Source organism: Monodon monoceros, unplaced genomic scaffold (assembly GCF_005190385.1).
Source record: "Monodon monoceros isolate NGI ecotype Baffin Bay Population unplaced genomic scaffold, NGI_Narwhal_1 Super_Scaffold_22, whole genome shotgun sequence".
Classification (NCBI taxonomy): Eukaryota; Metazoa; Chordata; class Mammalia; order Artiodactyla; family Monodontidae; genus Monodon; species Monodon monoceros.
Window position 1 is genome coordinate 6,804,643 of NW_021703779.1, and position 21,574 is coordinate 6,826,216.

Genomic DNA, 21,574 nt, shown 5'->3' on the forward strand with positions numbered 1-21,574 from the left:
TTGATCATGTACAACATGAAGGGCCTTGCACAAGGTGCCGGAGAGATTTACAAAGAATGGAGAAGCCATAGTACCTGAACAAAAGGAACTTAATACCTCAGTGGGTTGGTTTGGAGACACACACACACACACACATACACACATACATGCACGCACACACACACACGTGCATCATATTATATTATTAGCTTAGATGTAGATATGTGTATATTTTAAAACTATATACATATAGTTATATATACGTATGCATAATTTCCAGTACGAACTCTTGCAAAATAACCCCATATGGTCAGATATGAGAAGGTGGCAATGGATTCTTTGTATAGGAGAGTGAGTACAAGGAATCCATGAATATCGGGGAAAACAAGAATTAATATTCATTATGAATCTGGGTGTAGAATTCAGGTGAATGTAAATCTAGTGACATTTTTATCCTGCCCATAGAGGTTTTGTGGTCCTGAAGAGTACATTTTTTAGAAATAGGGTTGTAAGCCTGTTTTATCTGCTTCTGACACCGCGCATCTTCCCGTATTCTTCAGTGCCAGTGGCCTCCCCTGAATTATGGCTTTCTGCCTCATTGGAGAACTTTCTGTTCCCACCGCTTCCCTATTTCACGTACACTCAGTTTTGAGGATAGCCGTCTGTGGTTCCCGAGGATCCTCAGGCTGAAGGCCACAGCAGAGGGCACGTCCTCCAGGTCTTCATGGCGCTGTCCAGGGAGCTGAAGCTCTGGGTGCTGAGTGATGGGTCAAAGGTCGCCTGGCTAGTTAGCGACCTAGGCAGTAGCATCTTAGGTGACCTGACTCTAGTTTTAGCGATGCTGTCAGCCACTGCTGCTCTTTATGGATTGTGTGGGCGGATGGCCCATTGCCTTGGGCTTGGCATGTAACCTTGGCATTGATCTTTTTCCTTCCCTTTTAAAATTTCAGATATTTTCATTTAAAATTTTAGATTTTTTTCTTTTTTTTTTTGGCAGTACACGGGCCTCTCACTGTTGTGGCCTCTCCCGTTGCCGAGCGCAGGCTCAGCGGCCATGGCTCACGGGCCCAGCCGCTCCGCGGCATGTGGGATCTTCCCAGACCGGGGCACGAACCCGTGTCCCCTGCATCGGCAGGCGGACTCTCAACCACTGCGCCACCAGGGAAGCCCCCTCAGATATTTTATTAAGTGCTTGGGAAAATAAAGTGAGGGCAAACCTATATAGACATGCATCTCTTGATGGAAATTTGCACTGTGAAATAACCATGCTCATAAAATGTGCACTACATGGAAATATATAAATACCCACATGAAGCTAAACAAATACACGTACAGTCCTACTAGAAAATAGAACATTACCAATATCCTTGTATTGTGAATTGTGACCCTGGATAGGAGTTAACTGTCCCAGAATTTGGTTTTAATCATGTCCTTCCTGTTTTTTGTATTTCAGTACAAATACAGCTCTAAGTAATGTACTGTTTAGTTTTATGTAATATCATATCAGTAACATCACACCATATGTATTCTTCTGTGACTTGCTTTTTATTTGGGGGATGTATCGGTTTTAACTTACAGATCCGTTTTTTGTGTTTCACTGTGTGTAGTATTCTGTTTTAATATGCCAGCATTTATCCATTCACCTCTTCGTGAATGTCTGGGTTCTTCCTGTTCTTTTCTTACTATGACTACGGCTGCAAATGGAAATGTCTATCTCCCGACATGAATATTCAAGAAGCTCTATGGGACAGATACAAACGATTTAAACTATATATTTTGTATATAGGTGTGTGTATGCTTATCTACACCAAAGTCTTCTGCATGCTCGACTTTCCTCCGTGACACAAATTTGTTTCCCGTGTGGCCACACTACTTGTCACCAGCGTGGCGTGGGATGGGCTCAACATCCGTGCCCAACACTTGGTGCTATTGGGCTTTTGCATTTTCGCTAACCCTTTGTGATCTCTCCTCTCTTTGACCAGTAACCAGTGAGGTTACCGGTAACCACGTCTCTGGTCCTGTGTTAAGACCCTCAGCAGATGTGAGGACTTAGTGTATGTGGAATCTTGGAAAGGGAGCCACCACAGGTGGCTTTGCATTTACCTAAATAACTAGAAAAAGGATGGTACTAATTATTGAACTGTGGAACAAAAGCATGGAGACAGTTAGAGGAGCACAGAAATGAGATTTTTCAGAGACCAGCTGTCTTGAAGGCATGACAGTTTGACCTTGATGATCTGTGACTTGAGTTTGGTGAGAGAGCTCCACACAAACCCTGGACATATTTGCAAATTACTTGATTTAGATTTGGGAATCATGTTTGGTAATAAATAGTTTTTTAAAAATTAAACATGTATTTATTAAATTTTCTGTTAAGTGTTGAGCATTTTTCTTTGCCCTAGGGCTACAGTGATCAAAATAGATTTTTTAAAATTTATTTTTTATTGAAGTATAGTTGATTTACAATGTTGTGTTAGTTTCAGGTGTACAGAAGAGTGAGTCAGTTTTATATATATATACATATATATATATACACACACACACACATATATATACATATATATATACTGTTTCAGATTCTTTTCTCTGATAGGTTATTACAAAATATTGAGCAGAGTTCCCTGTGCTATACAGTAGGACCTAGTTGTTTATTTATTTTATATATAGAAGTGTGTATCTGTTAATCCCAAACTCCTAGTTTATCCCTCCCTCCCTTCCCCTTTGGTAACCATAAGTTTGTTTTCTGTCTGTGGGTCTATTTCTGTTTTGTATATAAATTCATTCGTATCATGTTTTCTCAGATTCCACATATAAGTGATAGATATTGTGTGATATTTGTCTCTGACTGACTGACTTCACTTAGTTTGATGATCTCTAGTTGCATCCATGTTGCTGCAAATGGCATTATTTCATTCTTTTTGATGGCTGAGTAGTATTCCATGGTATGTATATGTACCACATCTTCTTTATCCATTCATCTGTCTGTTGACATTTGGGTTGCTTCCATGTCTTGGCTTCCATGTCATAAGTAGTATTGCTTCTATGAACATTTGATTTAGATTTGGAAATCAGGTTAGGTATCAGTTGAATTAGACACAGAAAGTCAAGCATTTAATGAGCTTTTAATACATGCCAGTCCCTGTGCTTGCTTTAGATGTACACACAATGAATAAGGAAAAAAGCACCGCTTTTAGGGACACTTTCATGAGAGTATAATCTTCAAGTGGGCAGGAATTCTGTCTCATCTCCCGCTATGTCCCAGTACCTTAGAATAGTGATCTTTATGAAATACTTACTGATCTATGACTAAGTGTTGGTGTTTTATTTCGGTGACCACTGTAGATTCTGTTGTCCACATCATTGCTCTAGAAAAAACATCCATGCTTTATTCCTGATCATATCTCTGGCCTACATCTCCATGGTGTATCTTTCTAGCCAATCAATCCTTTTTTAATTGAAGTATAGTTGATTTACAATGTTAATTTCTTCTATGCAGCAAAGTGCTGTAGTTATACATACGTATACATTCTTTTTTATATTTTCCATTATGGTTTACCACAGAATATTGAATATAGTTCCCTTGTTGTTTATCCATCCTATATATAATAGTTTGCATCTGCTAACCCCAAATTCTCTATCCATCCCTCCCCCAAACCCCTCCCCCTTGGCAACCACAAGTCTGTTCTCTATGTCTGTGAGTCTGTTTCTGTTTCATAGGTAAGTTCGTTTGTGTCATATTTAAATTCCACATGTAAGTGATATCATATGGTGTTTGTCTTTCTCTGTCTGACTTCACTTAGTATGACAGTCTGTCCATCCATGTTGCTGCAAGTGGCGTTATTTTGTTCTTTTCTATGGCTGAGTAATACTCCATTGTATATATGTACCACATCTTCTTTATTCATTCCTCTGTTGATGGACATTTAGGTTGTTTCCATGTCTTGGCTATTGTAACTAGTGATGTTGTGAACATAGGGGCGCATCTATCTTTTTGAATTATAATTTTGTCCAGATATATGCCCAGTCTGTCCAGTGTCTTGACTGGACCACATATAAGCCGTTAACTCTTTTTCCTGGGTTTAGTCTGGGTTCTGGCTCTTGTTGCAAACTCCAGTTCCTACGACTGTGGCCCTGTTGTTTTCCTGAGCCATTAAACTTCAGTGTGAGAACAGAAATGGTGACGGAGGTGATGGAGTTGATGCTTTGAAGCCCCCACTGGGCATACAGCAACCTTGAAGATAGTACATATGGCATCTTCACTCTGTAATTATTTACATCTAAACTTCTTGGTTCAAAAGGGTGGATTTTGATGGGATCTGGTTTTTAGAACTGAAAGGAAGTACAGGGATAGATGTGCAGAGAGCTAGATTTGACAAAAGACACAGGAGATTGTGACTGTGCCCATCTGGGAGATAAAATCAAAGCCAGCATATTAAAAAATACACAAAAATGTAATAACTGGCTGATTGCCAGCATCAAGGAATCTTGAATAGGGATTGTGTGTGTGTGTGTGTGCACGTGTGTGTGTTGTCAGCCCATGTGCAGAATGTCGAGGTTGTTCACGTAGATAACAGGTGCCCTGGGCCACCTCACGGTAGACATCTGTGTTGTAGGATAAAAGATGAACCATACCCCACTTGGGTACCATGAAACGTTGGTGTCCTCACCAAAAACAAAAGAAAAAATAAAACCGGGGAGGTCTACAGGTTGTAGTTTGGGGAATGGCTATTGCAGACTTTCTAGGAAACAGTGTGGCAGGATTGTTGTACAAGCTCATTAATTTTACCAGCATCTATTGTTCTTGGTTTCCTGATGCTTTGGGATGTGAGATGAAAGTGAATCTTCCAAGTGCCTCTTGGTGTCAGCAGACTATTGGTAGCAGATCGCGCGTCCCAGACCTTCGATGGAGCTGAGAGTCACATCAGGGGAGGGCTGTGCCACCTCATTAATCCTCTCATGTTTTTTTCCTTTCTTTTCTTTTCTTTTCTTTTTTTTTCCTTGGAAGATGCATCCACAGAGTTCTGTCTTGTAATCTATTTCGCAGCCACAGAAAGGTGAGGCCGTGAACACCCAGGAGACATGATTTTATTCCTTGGAAGGCCAAAACACCAAGATAAATTTGATCAGGGCTCACCTAAATTAAATATATATTGTAAAACTAAACCAATCTCAATTTGAGCGATCTGCACTTTGGAAAGAAATTTATTGCCATTTTTATTTTGACTCATTTATAGTTTAGCTTGCCTGAGTAGTTGGAGCCAAGTCTTAATTACAGCCTCATACAGAATGACTGTCCTGTAGAGATCATTCTAAACTACCTAATCAAGTTATAAATCAAGTCGAAATGCCACTCTGAGAAATTAGTCTGTGTGCAACTTTTGCAGGGAGAACATGCTATCAATGCCTTCCTAACTCCCCAGTTGTATGTATGCGGTGAAGTTACAGTTTTTGTTCTCATTTTTTTCATTAAAATTTTTTCTTCAAGAATTTCCTTTGTAATATCTTGGGTTTTTTTTTTTTTTTTTTTTTTGCGGCATGTGGGCCTCTCACTGCTGTGGCCTCTCCCGTTGCAGAGCACAGGCTCAGCGGCCACGGCTCACAGGCCCAACCGCTCCGCGGCATGTGGGATCTTCCCGGACCGGGGCACGAACCCGCGTCCCCTGCACCGGCAGGCGGACTGTCAACCACTGTGCCACCAGGGAAGCCCTGTAGTATCTTGTTTTTATTTTGGAAAAATTTGAAAATATATAAATACATATTATAGAGAAAATAGATAACTTATTATAGAGAAAATAGATAACTATAAAAATAGATTTAAATATTTATAAATATGTGTATTATACGTATCCTAACTGTACACATATATTATGTGTAGCTATAACAGCATTTCACTCCTTGTAAAATTATTTTCAGTGTGACGTTTACCTGAGAAGTCTTTTTTTGGTCCTCCCCAAAATAAATTTATAATGATTTTTAAATGAGGATGCATATTTAAAATAGGTTTATTTTTTAAACCTTCATTGCTAACACTTTTACAGTTGCCAGATATTTGAATGTGGCACACACACACACACACATACATATATACACACACACACACACACACACACATACATATATATACACACACAAACATAAATCTAGTGCCACTGATGATAATTTTCAAATGTACCCACAGGTGCTTAGTCATTTACGTGGCCACCATGATCCCATATTTGATGATTTACAAATCATTTACAAATGGAGACATTTTTGATTGTGAAAAATGAGAGGCGGGTGCTACCAGCCTCAGGTGGGTAGAGACCAGCGGTGCTACTACGCACCCTACAGGGCTCAGGATGGCCCTCACCACAAAGAGCAGTGTGGTCCCAGATGTCAGCAGTGCAGAGTCTGAGAAACAGTGCTCGGCATTGGTGGTATTCCATTTGTGCAAACTGCTAAATTCCAGAGCATCGGGAAATGAGATGGCTCGGAACGTATGATTGTTTTGAATGCCTAGCCTGGGCTTCATGAGTGTCCAGATACCCGCCCCCCCATTCCCCTCCTCTTAGGTCCGGCTGGTTCGTGGTCTCTCTCTGGCCCTTAGAACCTTGTGGGGAGGTAGGCTTGATCACACAGGTGAAGCAGGAAGTGTACGTGTGCCCTCACTTGCTCAGTCTTAACGAATATGTGACATAGAGGTGCTGTCTTCCACATGGAGCTGGAGAAATGATGGAGTGGACCAGACTTCCTCAAGGCATTCACGTTGTAAGTCCTGGGACAAATCCGCCAACTGAATTCTACCTTTATGGAATTCTGTGGTCCCGGGACTATGTGATGCCTCGTGTGGACCAGCTCAGTTAATTCCCAGAGAGTTAGAAACATATAAGTAAAGAGAGGCTCAAAGAATTTAAACTACTCGCTCTATACCTGCTTCATGCGAACCCTGGGCTGACTTCAGTGCATTTTGTCTCCATACCCGGGAGTGTTTGAGCAGGTCTGTGTTCAAAATCCCAGCATTTCATGGGTGTTGAGGAGACCTTTTCTCTGCCCTGCCCCTTTGCTCCCTTGTGGCTCAGCCCAGCCCCACAAAGGAGGCATGACATGCCATCTACTTAAAGCTCAGAGAGGTTGACTCACTTCTCCAGCTCACAGAGAGGTAGCATTTGGGGACCCATGTCTATCAGAATCAGAAATTACTGGCATCTCCTATGACCATGAGGAAGGCTTGAGAAGGAAGTACCGATGCTGGTTCTAAACCGGAAGGGCTTTCAGGAACACAAGATTTCAGACAAGTCAGCACCTCTTTCACGTTTTCTGTCTGTCTCTTAATTATTCAGCAATTGGATCATGCTGTGGCAGAAATCCAAATGTTGTCTCCAGTACAAAGATAAAAGCAAACACATAAATCAGCCATTGGGTGTGATGCGAATTTTCACTCTCAATGCTACCATCCCGTGTTGTAGTGCATTTTCATCCAACTCTGATTAACTTGGCCCAGGATGTCATGGATGACAAAATTTCCCCCAGACGTATTCTAGCTCCGTGATAGGTCTGGCTCAGATATGTTTCATTAGAAAATAAATTATCTGTTTGACATATTCTACTCAACCATTCCCTGAAATGAAATGCATAATTATATTCCAGTCCAGAAAGACTCTGAATAACCCAGAATAATCTGTGTCCTTAGAAACACATCTGTCTATTTTCAGCTGAAGAATGCTATATTTAAAGGTAGAGTCCTGTAGTGAACAGACTGGTGGTTGCCAAGGGGGAGGGGTTGGGGGAGGGATGGAGGGGGAGTTCGGGGTTAGCAGATGTGAGCTTTTATGTATAGGATGGATAAACACCAAGGTCCTACTGTGTATCACAGAGAGCTATATTCAGTATCCTATGATAAACCATCATGGAAAAGAATATATAAAAAAACTATGTGTATGTATAACTGAATCACTCTTCTGGACAGCAGAAATTAACACAACGTTGTACATCAACTATACTTCAGTAAAAAAAATGTTGATTAAAAAAAAGGTAGAGTCCTTGCAACACCTCATGAAGTGTTTTCTGTCTCTAATGCATCATTTATAGTACTCACGTGCGACATTCTTGAATGTCCTACGTGCAGTGGTTTATCTGGGGAGAGTCGTCATGTGATCCCCGTAGGGACAAATTGAGGTGGTCCTTTTTTTTAATTTTATTTTGGTGGCGCCACGTGGCTTGCAGGTCTCAGTTCCCCGACCAGGGATTGAACCCGCGGCCCTGGCAGTGAGAGTGCCGGAGTCCTAACCACTGGACCACCAGGGAATTCCCAAGGAGGTCACTCTTTAAAAGTTAACTCCTCCCAGACTCAGTAGGAAGGTGACTCAGTTGTACCAGAAGGTTCTTTAATAGGCTGCAGGGTTTACCCTTGAAGGCATGCAGTGCTTTACATGAAAATCGGGATCGCTGTATCAACACTCTTAATTGTGGATGGTGTCTTGATGTGACAAGCACTACGGCATGTACTTGAGATACAGCATCTTGCTCAATTTCTTACAAGGAAGCTGAGATTCAGGGCGATGATGTCTGGAGCCTACAGACACGTCCCCCTGCGTAGCCCGAAGAGGATGAGTGTCCAGTGTCGATGCTCTTTCCACTGCATGTTGCTCCCTTTATGTTCGCTGGTAAATATCCACCTGGCGTGAAGCCAGTCTGGTCTGGATGCACACTTCCCTTTACCCGTCTTGGAAAACTTGTAGAACTGCACTCATAATACCTTAGGAAAAAGTGACAGTTTTTTTTTTACATTTATTTATGTCTTTATTAGTGTATTTATGTATGTATCAATTTATTTAAAATTTTTATTGCGGTACAGTTGCTTCACAGTGTTGTATTACAGTTTCTACTGTACAGCAAAGTGAATCAGCTCTACGTATCCATATATCCCCTCTTTTTCGGATTTCCTTCCCGTGTAGGTCGCCACAGAGCATTGAGTAGAGTTCCCTGTGCTATACAGTAGGTTCTCATTAGTTAGCTATTTTATACATAGTAGTGTATATATGTCAATCCCAATCTCCCAATTCATCCCACCCTCCTTCCCCCCTTGGGGAAGTTTGTTTGTTTGTTCTCTAAATCTGTGTCTCTGTTTCTGCTTTGCAACACTCTTTGACATAAATCACAGTGATACCTTGTTTGACCCACCTCCTAGGGTAATGAAAATAAAAACAAAAATAAACAAATGGGACCTAATTAAACTTATAAGGATTTGCACAGCAAAGGAAACCATAAACAAGACGAAAAGACAACCCTCAGAATGGGAGAAAGTGTATTTACTTTATATTGGAGTATAGTTGATTTACAATGTTGAGTTTCAGGTGTACAGCGCAGTGATTCAATTAAACATATACCTATAGCCATTCTTTTCCCATATAGGTTATTACAAAATACCGAGTATAGTTCCCTGTGCTATACAGTAGGTCCTTGTTTATTTTATATATAAAGTGACAGTTTTCTTAAACATCTGAGAAACAGTGTTTTGGGAGTGCCTATCCATTGCTGGGCTAATATTATCAATAACAGTGCAATTTGGAGACATCAGTACAGTTATCTGTGCAATGTGTGTAACTTTCGGCAGTGTGTTTGTTCATTCAACAAAGACTTGAATGTTTCCGGAGTATTGGCATCGTTCTCGCTGATGGGACTCACTGTAGAAATTAAGACAAGTGATTGTCTGGCGAAATTCTGCTGCCCGCAGATGCCGCTCTACAAATTCATCGGTGAATGAGGATTTCCTTGCGTGATGTTGAGGGTTGCATGGAAGACACAGCAAACGCCATTGGTGGCAGTGGTCTTGCCTTCCTTAGCCTTGTCTGCTTTTTTCTCCCATTAGGCTGACCGCTCTGCCTTGGAGGTCTCCTAAGTGATCGCTGCCCCGGGGAGGTGTTGGATGGTCACCGCTTCCTTGGAGCCTCGCACGGGCTGGAATTCGGCACCAGGATTAAGAGAGGGCTGCTGTCCCGTAATGGGCTGCCGAGAAAACCGCCGGGTTTGTTGTTAACCTTGGGGTCTGTCTATGACCCATCGAAGAGGCTTCCTGGCAAGCCCTTCCCCTCTCCAGGGTCTTGGTCCCTGGAAAGCCGTCTCTCTCTGCAGGCTCCCTTCACGGCTTGCTTTGCTTGGAGTTGCATCGCACGGACGCCCGCGGATGTGGTGGTGAACCATGTCGAGACCCCAGGGACTGTTATGGCTTCCGCTGGTCTTCACCCCGGTCTGTGTCATGGTGAACTCCAACGTCCTGCTGTGGATCACCGCCCTGGCCATCAAGTTCACGCTCATCGACAGCCAGGTGCAGTATCCTGTGGTCAACACCAATTACGGCAAAATCCGGGGCTTGAGAACACCGCTGCCCAATGAGATTTTGGGTCCAGTGGAGCAATACTTGGGGGTCCCTTATGCCTCGCCTCCTACTGGGGAAAGGCGGTTTCAGCCCCCGGAACCCCCCTCCTCATGGACTGGGGTTCGGAACGCCACTCAGTTTGCTGCCGTGTGCCCCCAGCACCTGGATGAGCGGTCTCTCTTGCATGACATGCTGCCCATCTGGTTTACTGCCAATCTGGATACTCTGATGACCTACGTTCAAGATCAAAATGAAGACTGCCTTTATTTGAATATCTATGTGCCCACGGAGGACGGTAAGTACTTATTCTAAATAGAAAACACCTGCTCGCTCAGCCTCAGATTTGCCAAGAGGGTTGTATAATGTCCTGTGCGTGATATTTTCTATAACCATTTTTTTTTCATATTCAGTTATCTCGGTAACGTACCACTTGTTCGACTTGAATTTATGCAGTGTCTAATCGATGGAGAGTATCATAATTAATGACTTAATTCTTTCCATATATTGCCTTTTTAGCATTGCTGTAGCCTTTATTTGCAGGTGATTACCAGTCTGAGCATATAGTGTTCTATGTTATACCTGAATCATCTGTAAAGGAATGGATCTAGAGAAACTAATAGAATTAAGAACATTCGCATGCTGAAGTGAGCACCTGAAAATTATACAAGGAGTGGTTCCTTTGGCTCTAATGCCTTAAGATATTAGCACTTTTTGAGTCTTAAAGGGAACCACTCATTGTTTTAAATACACAAGCAAGGGATATTTGATAAAATAGTTGGACTTGATTGTTTAGAATCCATGTTGTTTATATAAATTTGGACTTTATTTCCTGCCAATATTCACTGCAATCAAATGGCAAATGTGTGTCGTCAGATGATTCGAACTACGTTAGAAAAACGATTTTCTTGCTTGAACAAAATGCCCCTTTTCTTTTGGATAACACAACAGTGAAAATCTGTGAAAACAATCATGTTCCATATATTAACTTAATCCAATACTAGTAAAACTTGGATATCTCCTTGTTCAAGTGGACCTTAAATTAAAATGTTTGCTAAAGACCAACCAGACTCAAGTTAGTCTACAATGAAAGTCCGTTTCTCATTTCTTGTTTGCATGTGCTCTTTTTTATACAAGGAGAAGGAAAAACATAGAATGAAATCTTCCTGGAACTTAAAAAAAAGTAATTGAGAGGAATCATAGCCACCACTGTCTACTATAGAAACTGAAGTGTGTCCTTGTCCTTGGTAACTTTCATGCAGACATTTCTTTTCCTTTTTTTACCTTTAATCCTTGGGAGATGTTTGTCAGTGAGCTTTGGCTGAAAGTCTGCCATAAATGATGACATTATTCAGTGATACCCAAAGTCGGATCGCATCTGCCATATCGTTCTTTCTCCGTGCAGATGCAAAGAGGTGGCGTGGGTACCTTTCTCGAGAAACCGGGATGGGGGCAGTCTGTGAGGGAGATGACAAGGAATGCCCAGAGAAAGTGAAAGGGTTGAGCTTCCTTATGTTAGTAGCGTCTGGCATGTGGCTATTGTCACGATGGTGACAGATCTCACAATTACCTTGTAAAGTCTAGGTCTTGAATAGGGTTCAAGGGGTTAAACCGACACTGGACGCCTTACTTCCATACCCTGTGCTGAGCTGCCGTAGTGCTCAGTAGCTCCTTGGTGCATATGTAAGAGGATGGATAACCCCACCCAAACCAATTAGAGTTCTCAGTTCAAAGCCACCTGGGTCATGGTCTTTCTTATCATGAACTATTCAAAGAAAGGAATAAAAAGAAGCAAAGACAGGGTGGTGGAAACAAAACAGGGTAAAGGATTAAAATTGCTTTCATGGGACTTCCCTGGCGGGCCAGTGGTTAAGACTTTGCCTTCCAATGCAGGGGGTGCGGTTTGATCCCTGGTCGGGGAGCTATGATCCCATGTGCCTCATGGCCAAAAAAGAAAACCAAACGAACAAACGTAAAACAGAAGCGATATTTTAACAAATTCAATAAAGATGTTAAAAGATGGTCCACATCAAACAAAAAACCTTTAAAAGAAAAATAAAATAAAATTGCTTTCATCATAAATTTGATATGCTGGTGTCTCTGAACCGGTGACTTTATAGCGTTCACCTTCCAAACAAGGACACTTCACATAGAATGCCTGCTTCTGAGAGGTCGGGGTACAGTTACACCGCCCAGGAAGACAAATCAGTAGCTTCCTTGATGACAGACCCATAGATGTGCAGTTGTGTGGATTGACCCCATAAACGATTCGGCCGTTTCTTTGTGGTTCAGGATTGAATAGGAATTTGGGAATAGAAACACGCGAAAAAAGCTGCCTAATAGAGAAGCAATCTAAATTTAAGAATAAAGGCACTGCTACCTGTTGATTCCTCTGGGCTTTTTAGAGCACTCTGGCACACGATATCTCACAGCATCTTGGCGGGAGAATCAGAAATCTAATAGGGGCTGAATAGGTAAATTTGATCTCCCTACAATAGATACATAATGGAATTTTGCTGGTGAGGGAAGCTATATGCCCGTGTGTTTGCAGAAACAGAAAATCACAGCCTATTGGGTCAGGAGTTTTGAAGGTTTAAAAATAGATGATTTGCATCCATTTGTGAATCAACATGGAGGTTTAGATATTTAATTATTGGTTATTGCTAAATGAATAAACCCCACTTGTACAATAACACATGGAAATTACGGCGTCATGCTGATGTCTCCAAAGACCTTGCTTTAGGGCATATCTTAATTCATAACAGTGCATTTCATTAAATGTGTGCACAGCCGTATTGGCTATTTGGAATTCAATATTCCACTCTGGTACTCCATTATTTTTTTTAGATTTGTCGTGATGCATTCATCCAACGGTGTGGCCATCTGACTTCCCTACCAATGATAGTTCTGAGTTCCTATCCTGTGCTAGTCAAGCTTCACATGTTGGCATGGCAACAGAGACAAGCATGCTGAATTTCTAGAGACACACAGAGACTTGTTGTAGGCAGAACAATGCCTTCTCCAAAGAAGGGCACGTCCTAATCCCTGGAACCTTTGAATATGTTACCTTACAGGGCCAAGGGGATGAAGGTTGCTGATGGAATTGAAACCGCTAGGTGGCATTTTTGGGCGGGCTCTGAGGAGCTCCGGTTCTATATGTCTCAGTGTAGAAAGAATTCAGCGAGAGACTTCCCTGGTGGTCTAGTGGTTAAGAGTCCGTGCTCCTAATGCAGGGAGCCCGGGTTCAATCCCTGGTCAGGGAACTAGATCCTGCATTCTACAACTAAGACCCAGAACAGCCAAATAAATAAATAAATATTAAAAAGAAAAAAAAGGAATTCAGTGAGAGGCAAAGTGATAGATAAGAAGTGATTTATTAGAATAGGACACTTGTGAGGCTTACAAGAAGGTAGGCGAGAGGGTGCCGTGAGCCACTGAAAACTTAGTGGGCTGCATTTTTGTTTTTTTTTTTTTTTGGTGGTACGCGGGCCTCTCACTGTTGTGGCCTCTCTCGTTGCGGAGCACAGGCTCCGGACGCGCAGGCTCAGCGGCCATGGCTCACGGGCCCAGCCGCTCCGCGGCATGTGGGATCTTCCGGGATCGGGGCACGAACCCGTGTCCCCTGCATCGGCAGGTGGACTCTCAACCACTGCGCCACCAGGGAATCCCTGGGCTGCAGTTTTATAATCAAAGGAAAAGTGGGGAAGGGGAGAAGACCACCCTCTTCCTCATTCTTGAGTAGACGTCAGGCTTCCGTCCTTAGCTTGTCCACCACATCAGGCAGGGGAGTTTTCTTGTCCCCCACATGGTCAAGCTGGGACTGTCATGGCACATGGAAGAATTATTTCAGGTCTCAGTACAGTGAGGGTCTTTCACTTTGAAATGTCACCGTTTCATAAATTATTGCTTTTTATGTGTGCAGAGAGCATGTCCTAGGGATCATTAACTTACTGAGCTCACTGGGCAGGATGTGGGTCTCATGCCACCATTTTTTTTTATTGTTTTGGGGCATGTCTTGTACTTCTGTTGCATGGTTTTGTTGCTAATAAGGCTGCTTGGCTTTGTGGCTCAGCACGCCTGCTTTCTTGAGTGATCATTAACTTACAGGGTCTCCCATACTTTTTCCTTTATGTACAATCCCCTAGTGGGATTAACTATTTAATTACCTACTTTGTCCCTTTACTCTGTCCCTTTTGTTATGGTATTTGCTTATCCATTGACTTTAAGATGGAGGGAATATATTCTGGTTTATCTGGGTGGGTCCATATTTAATAACAAAGACACTTTGTTGTGAATAAGGAAGCAGAAAAGGTGATGAGGGCCAGAGGGAAGCAATGGAAAAAAGGCACAGTGGTCATTGCTGCCTTTGAGGACAAGGCGGAACCAAGAGTTGAGGAACCCTGAAGCCTGTCGAAGCTGGAAAAGGCAAGAGATGGGTTCTCTCCTTGAGCCCCAGAGAGAAGCACAGCCCTGCCCACCCCTGAGTTTTAGCCCAGTGGAACTCTGACCTTCAGAACTCTAAGATCCTGAACATCTGCCACTTGAAGCCGCAACATTGGTGGCAATTTGTCACAGCGGCAGTGGAAACTCATAGAGTTTTGCCAGCCTTTAATATAAATACCCTAATTGAAAGCAACATACACAGCACTGAAGAGTTGTTCTGAGCTTTCTGAGTTGCTACCCATTCTGAGATGCTAATTCGTTTGTTACCCTTTCGACCTCCAGAATAACTGGTTAAAAAACAAACAACCCACACACTCATTTTAACAGTGGGTCGTTAACATGTGCTGCTTTCCCTTATACATATCAAGGAGACAAAGTTGGTTCCCGTTGGTGGGTGGATATTTTGCAGATCTGAGGTTTAACCTGTAGAAAGTAGACACCCAACTTTTGGTTCCTCGTTTTAGAACAGATTTATGGCAGCTCTTACTAAATGTCATATTCAAAAGATTCACTGATTTTACACAGGAACATAATGAAGGAGTATTTAAGATTTCCCAGGCATCTAAAACAGATGCCCAGAGTAGGTGTCAGTGAATGGCATAGAGCAAAACATCCAAATGGTCGTCTTTTCTCATCTGTGTCTGCAAAATGTCCCTCACGTTGGCAGCTGTACCTCTAAATGTCTTCTTCTGTGTTAGCAAAATCTTTTGGGCTCCCCATTCCTTCCCTCTAGACCTCAAGATCTGATCTGTTATGGGGAAAGTGATTCTCTATCCTTTAAAAAAATAATTTATCGATGAATTTATTAGACAGAATGTCAGTTAATTCTTACCCGCCCCCCGGTTTTATTGAGATATAGTTGACATCCATTGCTGTACAGGTTTAAGGGGGACAGCATGATGGCATGGTTTCCGCATATTGTGAAACGATCACAGTAGTTTCAGCTAACATACATCCTCTCATACAGGTACGAGAAAAAGAAAAAAAAGGAAAAGTTGTTTTCCTCATGATGAGAAGTCTTAGGATTTACTTTCTTTGCAGCTTTGCTGTGTCTCATACAGCAGTGGTGGCTAGAGTCATCGGCACTGTACATTATACCCCTAGTACTTACTTGTCGTGGAACTGGATGTCTGTACCTGTCGACCACCTTCATTCAATCCCCCATTCCTCTACCCCCACCTTTGGCTGCAACAAATCTGATCTCTTTTTCTACGAGTTGGGTGGCTTTGTTTGTTTTTTGTTTATTTTTTCAATCAATTTTTTATTGGAGTATAGCTGACTTACAATGTTGTGTTAGCTTCAGGTGTGCAGCAGAGTGAATCAGTTATCCATATACATAGATCCACTCTTTCTTAGATTCTTTTCCCATAGAGGCCATTACAGAGTATTGAGTAGAGTTCCCCGTGCTCTACAGCAGGTCCTTATTAGTTATCTGTTTTATATATAGTTGTGTATGTGTCAATCCCAATCTCCCAATTTACCCCTCCCCCGCTTTCCCCCTTGTTGGTAACCATGAGTTTGTTTTCTACCTCTGTGACTCTGTTTCTGTTTTGTAAATAAGTTCATTTGTAATATATTTTTAAGATTCTACGTATAAGTGATATCATGTGTTTTCTGTGTAGATTCCACATAGAAGTGAATACAGTGTTTGCCATTTCCTCATTTCACTTAGCATGATGCCATCAGGGTCCATCCACGTTGCCAGAAATAGCAGGAATTTCCTTTTTTTTATTGGCTCAATGATATTCCATTATGTATCTACACCACAAATTCTTTACCTGTCCATGCATAGATGGACACTTAGGTTGTGTCCATTGCTTGGAAACAACCTATGAACCCCTATGAACATGAGGGGTGCAGACACGTTTTCTGTACCCTTTCTAATGTCAATTCGGTTCACTCCTTCAGCTCAGCTTGGAGGATTGGTCAGGAACTTGCCTGCCAGGGGGCAAATGCCAGCCTGTTCCCTTACCAGTTGAGTGATTATGGACAAGTTCCTTGGCTAGTACATGCCTCAGTCTCCTTGTGTGTAAAATAAAGATGAGCTGGGAGATTTAAGGTATTAATCCATATGAAGTGCTTTGTCTAGTATCTTGTACCTGTAATGACTCTGTAATCTGATGTTAGTGGAGCATAGTTAATAGTAGAAAAGAGAACCAGAACTTTTCAGCTAATTTGCATATGCATATTGGTCTAATATAATGTCCAGTACATAATAAATGTGTATTGTCTATAACATAAGTAATTACTATAGTATTGGAGGGGTCAGCTTAAGAAACAGGACCAAGCATCCATCACTTCTGACAGTTCCCAGTATAGCTTTAACAAAAGGGAATTTTGAGGAGTGACATTTTTAAAATAGAAGGTATAGTTGATTTACAATGTTGTGTTAATTTCTGCCATTACAGCAAAGTGACTCAGTTATATATATATATTCTTTTTCATATTCATTTCCATTTGGTTTATCACAGGATACTGAATATAGTTCCCTGTGCTCTAAAGTAGGACCTTGTTGTTTATCCATTCTATATATGATAGCTTCCATCTGCTAATCCCAAACTCCCAGACCATCCCTCCTCCATCCCGCTCCCCCTTGGCCACCACAAGTCTGTTCTCTCTGTCTGTGAGTCTGTTTCTGTTTTGTAGATAAGGTCATTTGTGTAGTATTTTAGACTCCACATATAAGTGATAGCATATTTGTCTCTGTCTGACTTACTTCACTTAGTATGATAATCTCTCGCCCCAACCATGTCGCTGCAAGTGGCATTATTTCAGGAATGGCATTTTTTTTTAAAGAGCAGAGTATTATCTTGTTCTGCTTTATTCCTAAGCTTTATCTTTTTTAGCCTGAGTTGTCAAATGGATTTTTTAGCATCCTGTTTGAAGTACAGAAATTAATCATCAAGAAAGCATTAAAATTCATTTCTTGGAAGAGGATCTGAGAACATCCAACGACAATAGCACTATTTTTTTCTGTGGGATAACGGAAAAATTAATTGCCTTTCTCTGTTCATCACGTCACAAATAGTTCGGTTGTATGCAGAGTGGCAAAGTCTAGTTCAGTTGTAGGCAGAGTGGCAAAGTTTAGTTTCAGTGGCAAAACCTAAAAGCTGACCAAGTTAACACAGTGAGAAAGATGTTTTAGCCAATCCACATCAGCATGCAGCTATGTGAAAATCATTAAATGATTCCCATATTCATCTGTCAGGGGGGATTTTTGATGCTGTGTAGACGTGGCTTGTAAGTGAAGATAATTAGGAAAGATTATTTAATAAGTATCTCCCTGACAAGGATTAATTGAAAAGAATTTAGTATTTTGTGAACACGGTTAAATTAGAGTAGATTTCTGACAACATGTGTTTCTCTCCCAGCTTAAGAGATTCACCAACAGAAAAATAATCCTGTGGTGGGTTTAGAAATTATATATATTATGAATAATGCTATTTGGTCAGTGTGCCTTATACTTGTTAGAGTAATTCAGAAAAACTGTTCTCTAAAGAAGAGAATTTCCCCTTACACTTGTCATTTTCGAAAACATGAGTTTTAACTCAATTCCATTAGCAATTTATAATTTTTTTCACAATTAGAACAAGTCCAAATGTCTTAGGATGTATTAAAAACCCCCTTTGCTATGCATGCGTATTATAAACATCGCAAACAAACTGTTCAAGATAGAAAGTTGAGGTGCAGTTAGTCTGCTAGAGTATGTATCGGTGTCCAGAAGTCTCCTTATTTACTCGTGCAGTCTCGCCCCCAGGACATGTAATAGCTTCATTTGTTGCCAAAGACACTGCTGGTTTGGACACTGTTGTTTCTTTGGCTTACTGTCTTGGCAAAGCCTTCAACCTTTTTAACATTGAGTGACCTCAGTTATGAATAATAACAGTACTGTACTTCCTGTGAATATTAGGGTTATAGTGATTTTGGAGTAAGCTACTGTGTAAGAAATGATTATAAAATAGAAAAAAATTAGTATGTTCTTATAACTTTAATTTTTGGGTAATTCAGTGTTCATCTCATTACAGTATCTGTCATTCGAACACAGAAGTTCCTTGAGTGCCCAGATGGGGAGTAGGTTCCTGTCTATCTAGTCTGTTTTTTGGTTTTCCTAAACCAGGCTGTCTTCAGCCCTGCATAAATAAATCAGACCTACAAATCATCCAGGAACTCACAGGCAACCGAGGCAGAGAGAGAGTCTGAAAAAGAGTGATCTATTCATGTGCTAACCACTTGTTAAGACAAAATGAAGACAAGAGACACGGTAGTCTCTGTCTTATTAATTCAATCGAATATTCTATTTAGGCTTGGCAAAGTGAGTTTCCACAATTGGAAACAGAGAAAAAAAATGAAAAGAATTTTTCTGGTTAGATTTCACATGTCTGATTATTTTGAGTGGTGATGACTGGCATTGGTATATAGTTTGTGATGTGTGTGTGTGTGTGTGTGTGTCTGCGTGGCTGTGTTTGTGTGTAGGATGTTGGAAGAAAGCCCACAGGAAAAAACATCCGTGATTCCTTTAAGATCCAGTGTGTTACAATTTTCTGGAAAAAGCCAAAAAGCACATGGAGATGACGAGACTCTGCCGTCCTTTCTGAATTCCAGGCACTCTGAAGTTTCCCTTAATCAAGATGCTCTCTCGTCCGTTGTGAATGTGGTTGTGTGTACAGTAGTCAAGTTTGCCCTGGGGAAGAGTGTGTGTTCCCATCAGAAAGAGAGGAACACTGAAAGTATTGATTTGTCTCAAGCAAAGGAGCTTTCGTAGTTGGTTTTGACACAATCTGAAAATTACATGTTCCGAAACACTCCTATCAGTTTTCTTTAAAATGTATGCTTTGAGCTATGTTCTGTTCTGTTTTATGACATGACATAATCCATCATTCCATCAAAAAATGAGCATATTCACCTGACATCCCATCTACCCTATCTACACATCCCATGTGTTCACTGTAGTTCTAACCCCAGCAAGATAGTCTATGGATCTCCAGGTCCCAACTCTGATTCTTTGTGTGTTTTCTTCTCTCCTCCATTCCTTATTCTCTTTACAACCTTTTTTAGGTGATTCATTGAAAAATATTGATAAATCACTATTTGCATTTAACATATGCAGGGCTTTGGGTAAGTCCAAGAGGTGATGTAAAGAAATGTAAGCCCTTTGATGGGAAGGTAAATGAGTCCGAACAAAAACTAACGTTTCAGAAACGGATCAGTTGGCGCAGTGAATTCAAGCAGGGAATGCTTTAAGTTTCCACGAAAAAAAAAAAAGAAACAAGAGTTTGAAAGTTATGTTTTCCATTGAGGAGCCATGATGGAAAGGTTTCCACCAATCTTGAGATGAATATCCAAGGCATATACTCCTGTGTTGTGGAATGAAGAAGGGCTTTCTGAATCCCCCAAAATGAAGCTTCTTATTTGTTGCTTCTCTAGACAGACCAAGACATAAAAAGAATAAAATGGGGAAAGAGGGAGGGATAAAATCATGACAGAACTACAGGAAGGTGCTTTGATGGTATAGTTTAACATGCAGAGTACTCACTTGGGTGTTTTTTGCATTGTTATATTTTCAACATTGGAGGATTCATAAATGGAATTCCATCCAAAGGAATGCTAATGAATATTTTTCTTCGCAACAGACTGTGCAATAAAGTTAAATCAAAGAACACGAGGTTCCTTTCTTACCAAATTCAGATGTACTTATCTCCTGGAATTTTTTTTTAAAATCATTAAAAGCTTTACTGCTCCCCCCAAATTTTTACCTAAGTGAAATACTTTCATAACTCTATATTTTATAATGTGTACCTCCGGATAACTAATGTGATATTGCTATAATATTTTGTGTGTTTTAAAAAAGTAGTTTAGATTTAAAAATAGAGTATTAAACCTTAGAAAACTGTATCTTCCCTAAGAAAATTACACTGGTAAAAACATATTAGCTTAGGTTAGATATTTCCTTCTGAGTTTAAATCAGATAATGAGATCAGATTCCACTGTAGCACATTGTACAAGGATGTTTGCATCTCATGCATTTTTTTCAAAGAAAGGGATTGTGGTACATTGAATATCCTACTACCCAATCATCATATTACCTGGGAGTGAGTGATGGCATCAACTAGCACATAAATCACAGAATTGTGAAATTTTCCACATAGAAGGAGCTGTGGGACCCATTTCACCCAGACTTTCCAATGCAGTATTCCTCTGGTCATTAACCCCCTGAAGCCGTAAGCAGAGGTGAAACATCCTTCTCCGTATTCCTAGAGCTTCACTCCAATCATTTTACAAGGCTACACCCCCAGGAGACTGTAAACCTTTGAAAGCATTTGTGAACTTAATGAACCATCTACTTAAATGTATGGATCAAATGGACGACGGACAGTTCCTGGACATGCAGCCCTTTTTGGAGGTGGCCGATTAAGACGTTTGCAGGTTTGTAAGGGAGTTCCTTTCACCGTTGGAAAGGGCTGGTGATCTGTCCATGTGCCATCTCTACCAACAGAGCTAAAGCAAAGCCAACTGGATTCCTTCCTCTCCCAGCCTCTTGCTTTGGAAATCATTGAAGACAAGATACTGTGTTCCACCTTGTCTCTTGCAAGCATCCTGAGCAGGCTTCACTTCCTCCTGCAGATGCCTTTAGGACCCTCTCATCCTCCTCCCTAGCCAACTGTGGAGAGCCTATCAATTGAGTGTCTTACTCTTAGGTGGATGTCTTGGTACCAAGAGTTATTGCCGATGTCAACCCATAGGCATGCATTTGCTCTCAAATCATGATATGTGTTGTATATACCTGAAGTTAATGTTAGTTTT

At 41.1% G+C, this 21,574-nt stretch overlaps 1 protein-coding gene across 2 annotated transcripts in view; it reads left to right on the forward strand.

Annotated features, from left to right (window-relative positions):
• The window catches only part of NLGN4X (neuroligin 4 X-linked), a 291,389-nt gene that overhangs the window by 26,919 nt on the left and 242,896 nt on the right, over positions 1-21,574 (forward strand). For both annotated transcript variants that reach the window (XM_029241236.1, XM_029241237.1), the window contains exon 2: positions 9,827-10,628. In XM_029241236.1, coding sequence (XP_029097069.1) covers positions 10,157-10,628 — 472 coding nt within the window. In that variant the 5' untranslated portion in view covers positions 9,827-10,156. The remainder of the gene's footprint in view (positions 1-9,826; positions 10,629-21,574) is intronic.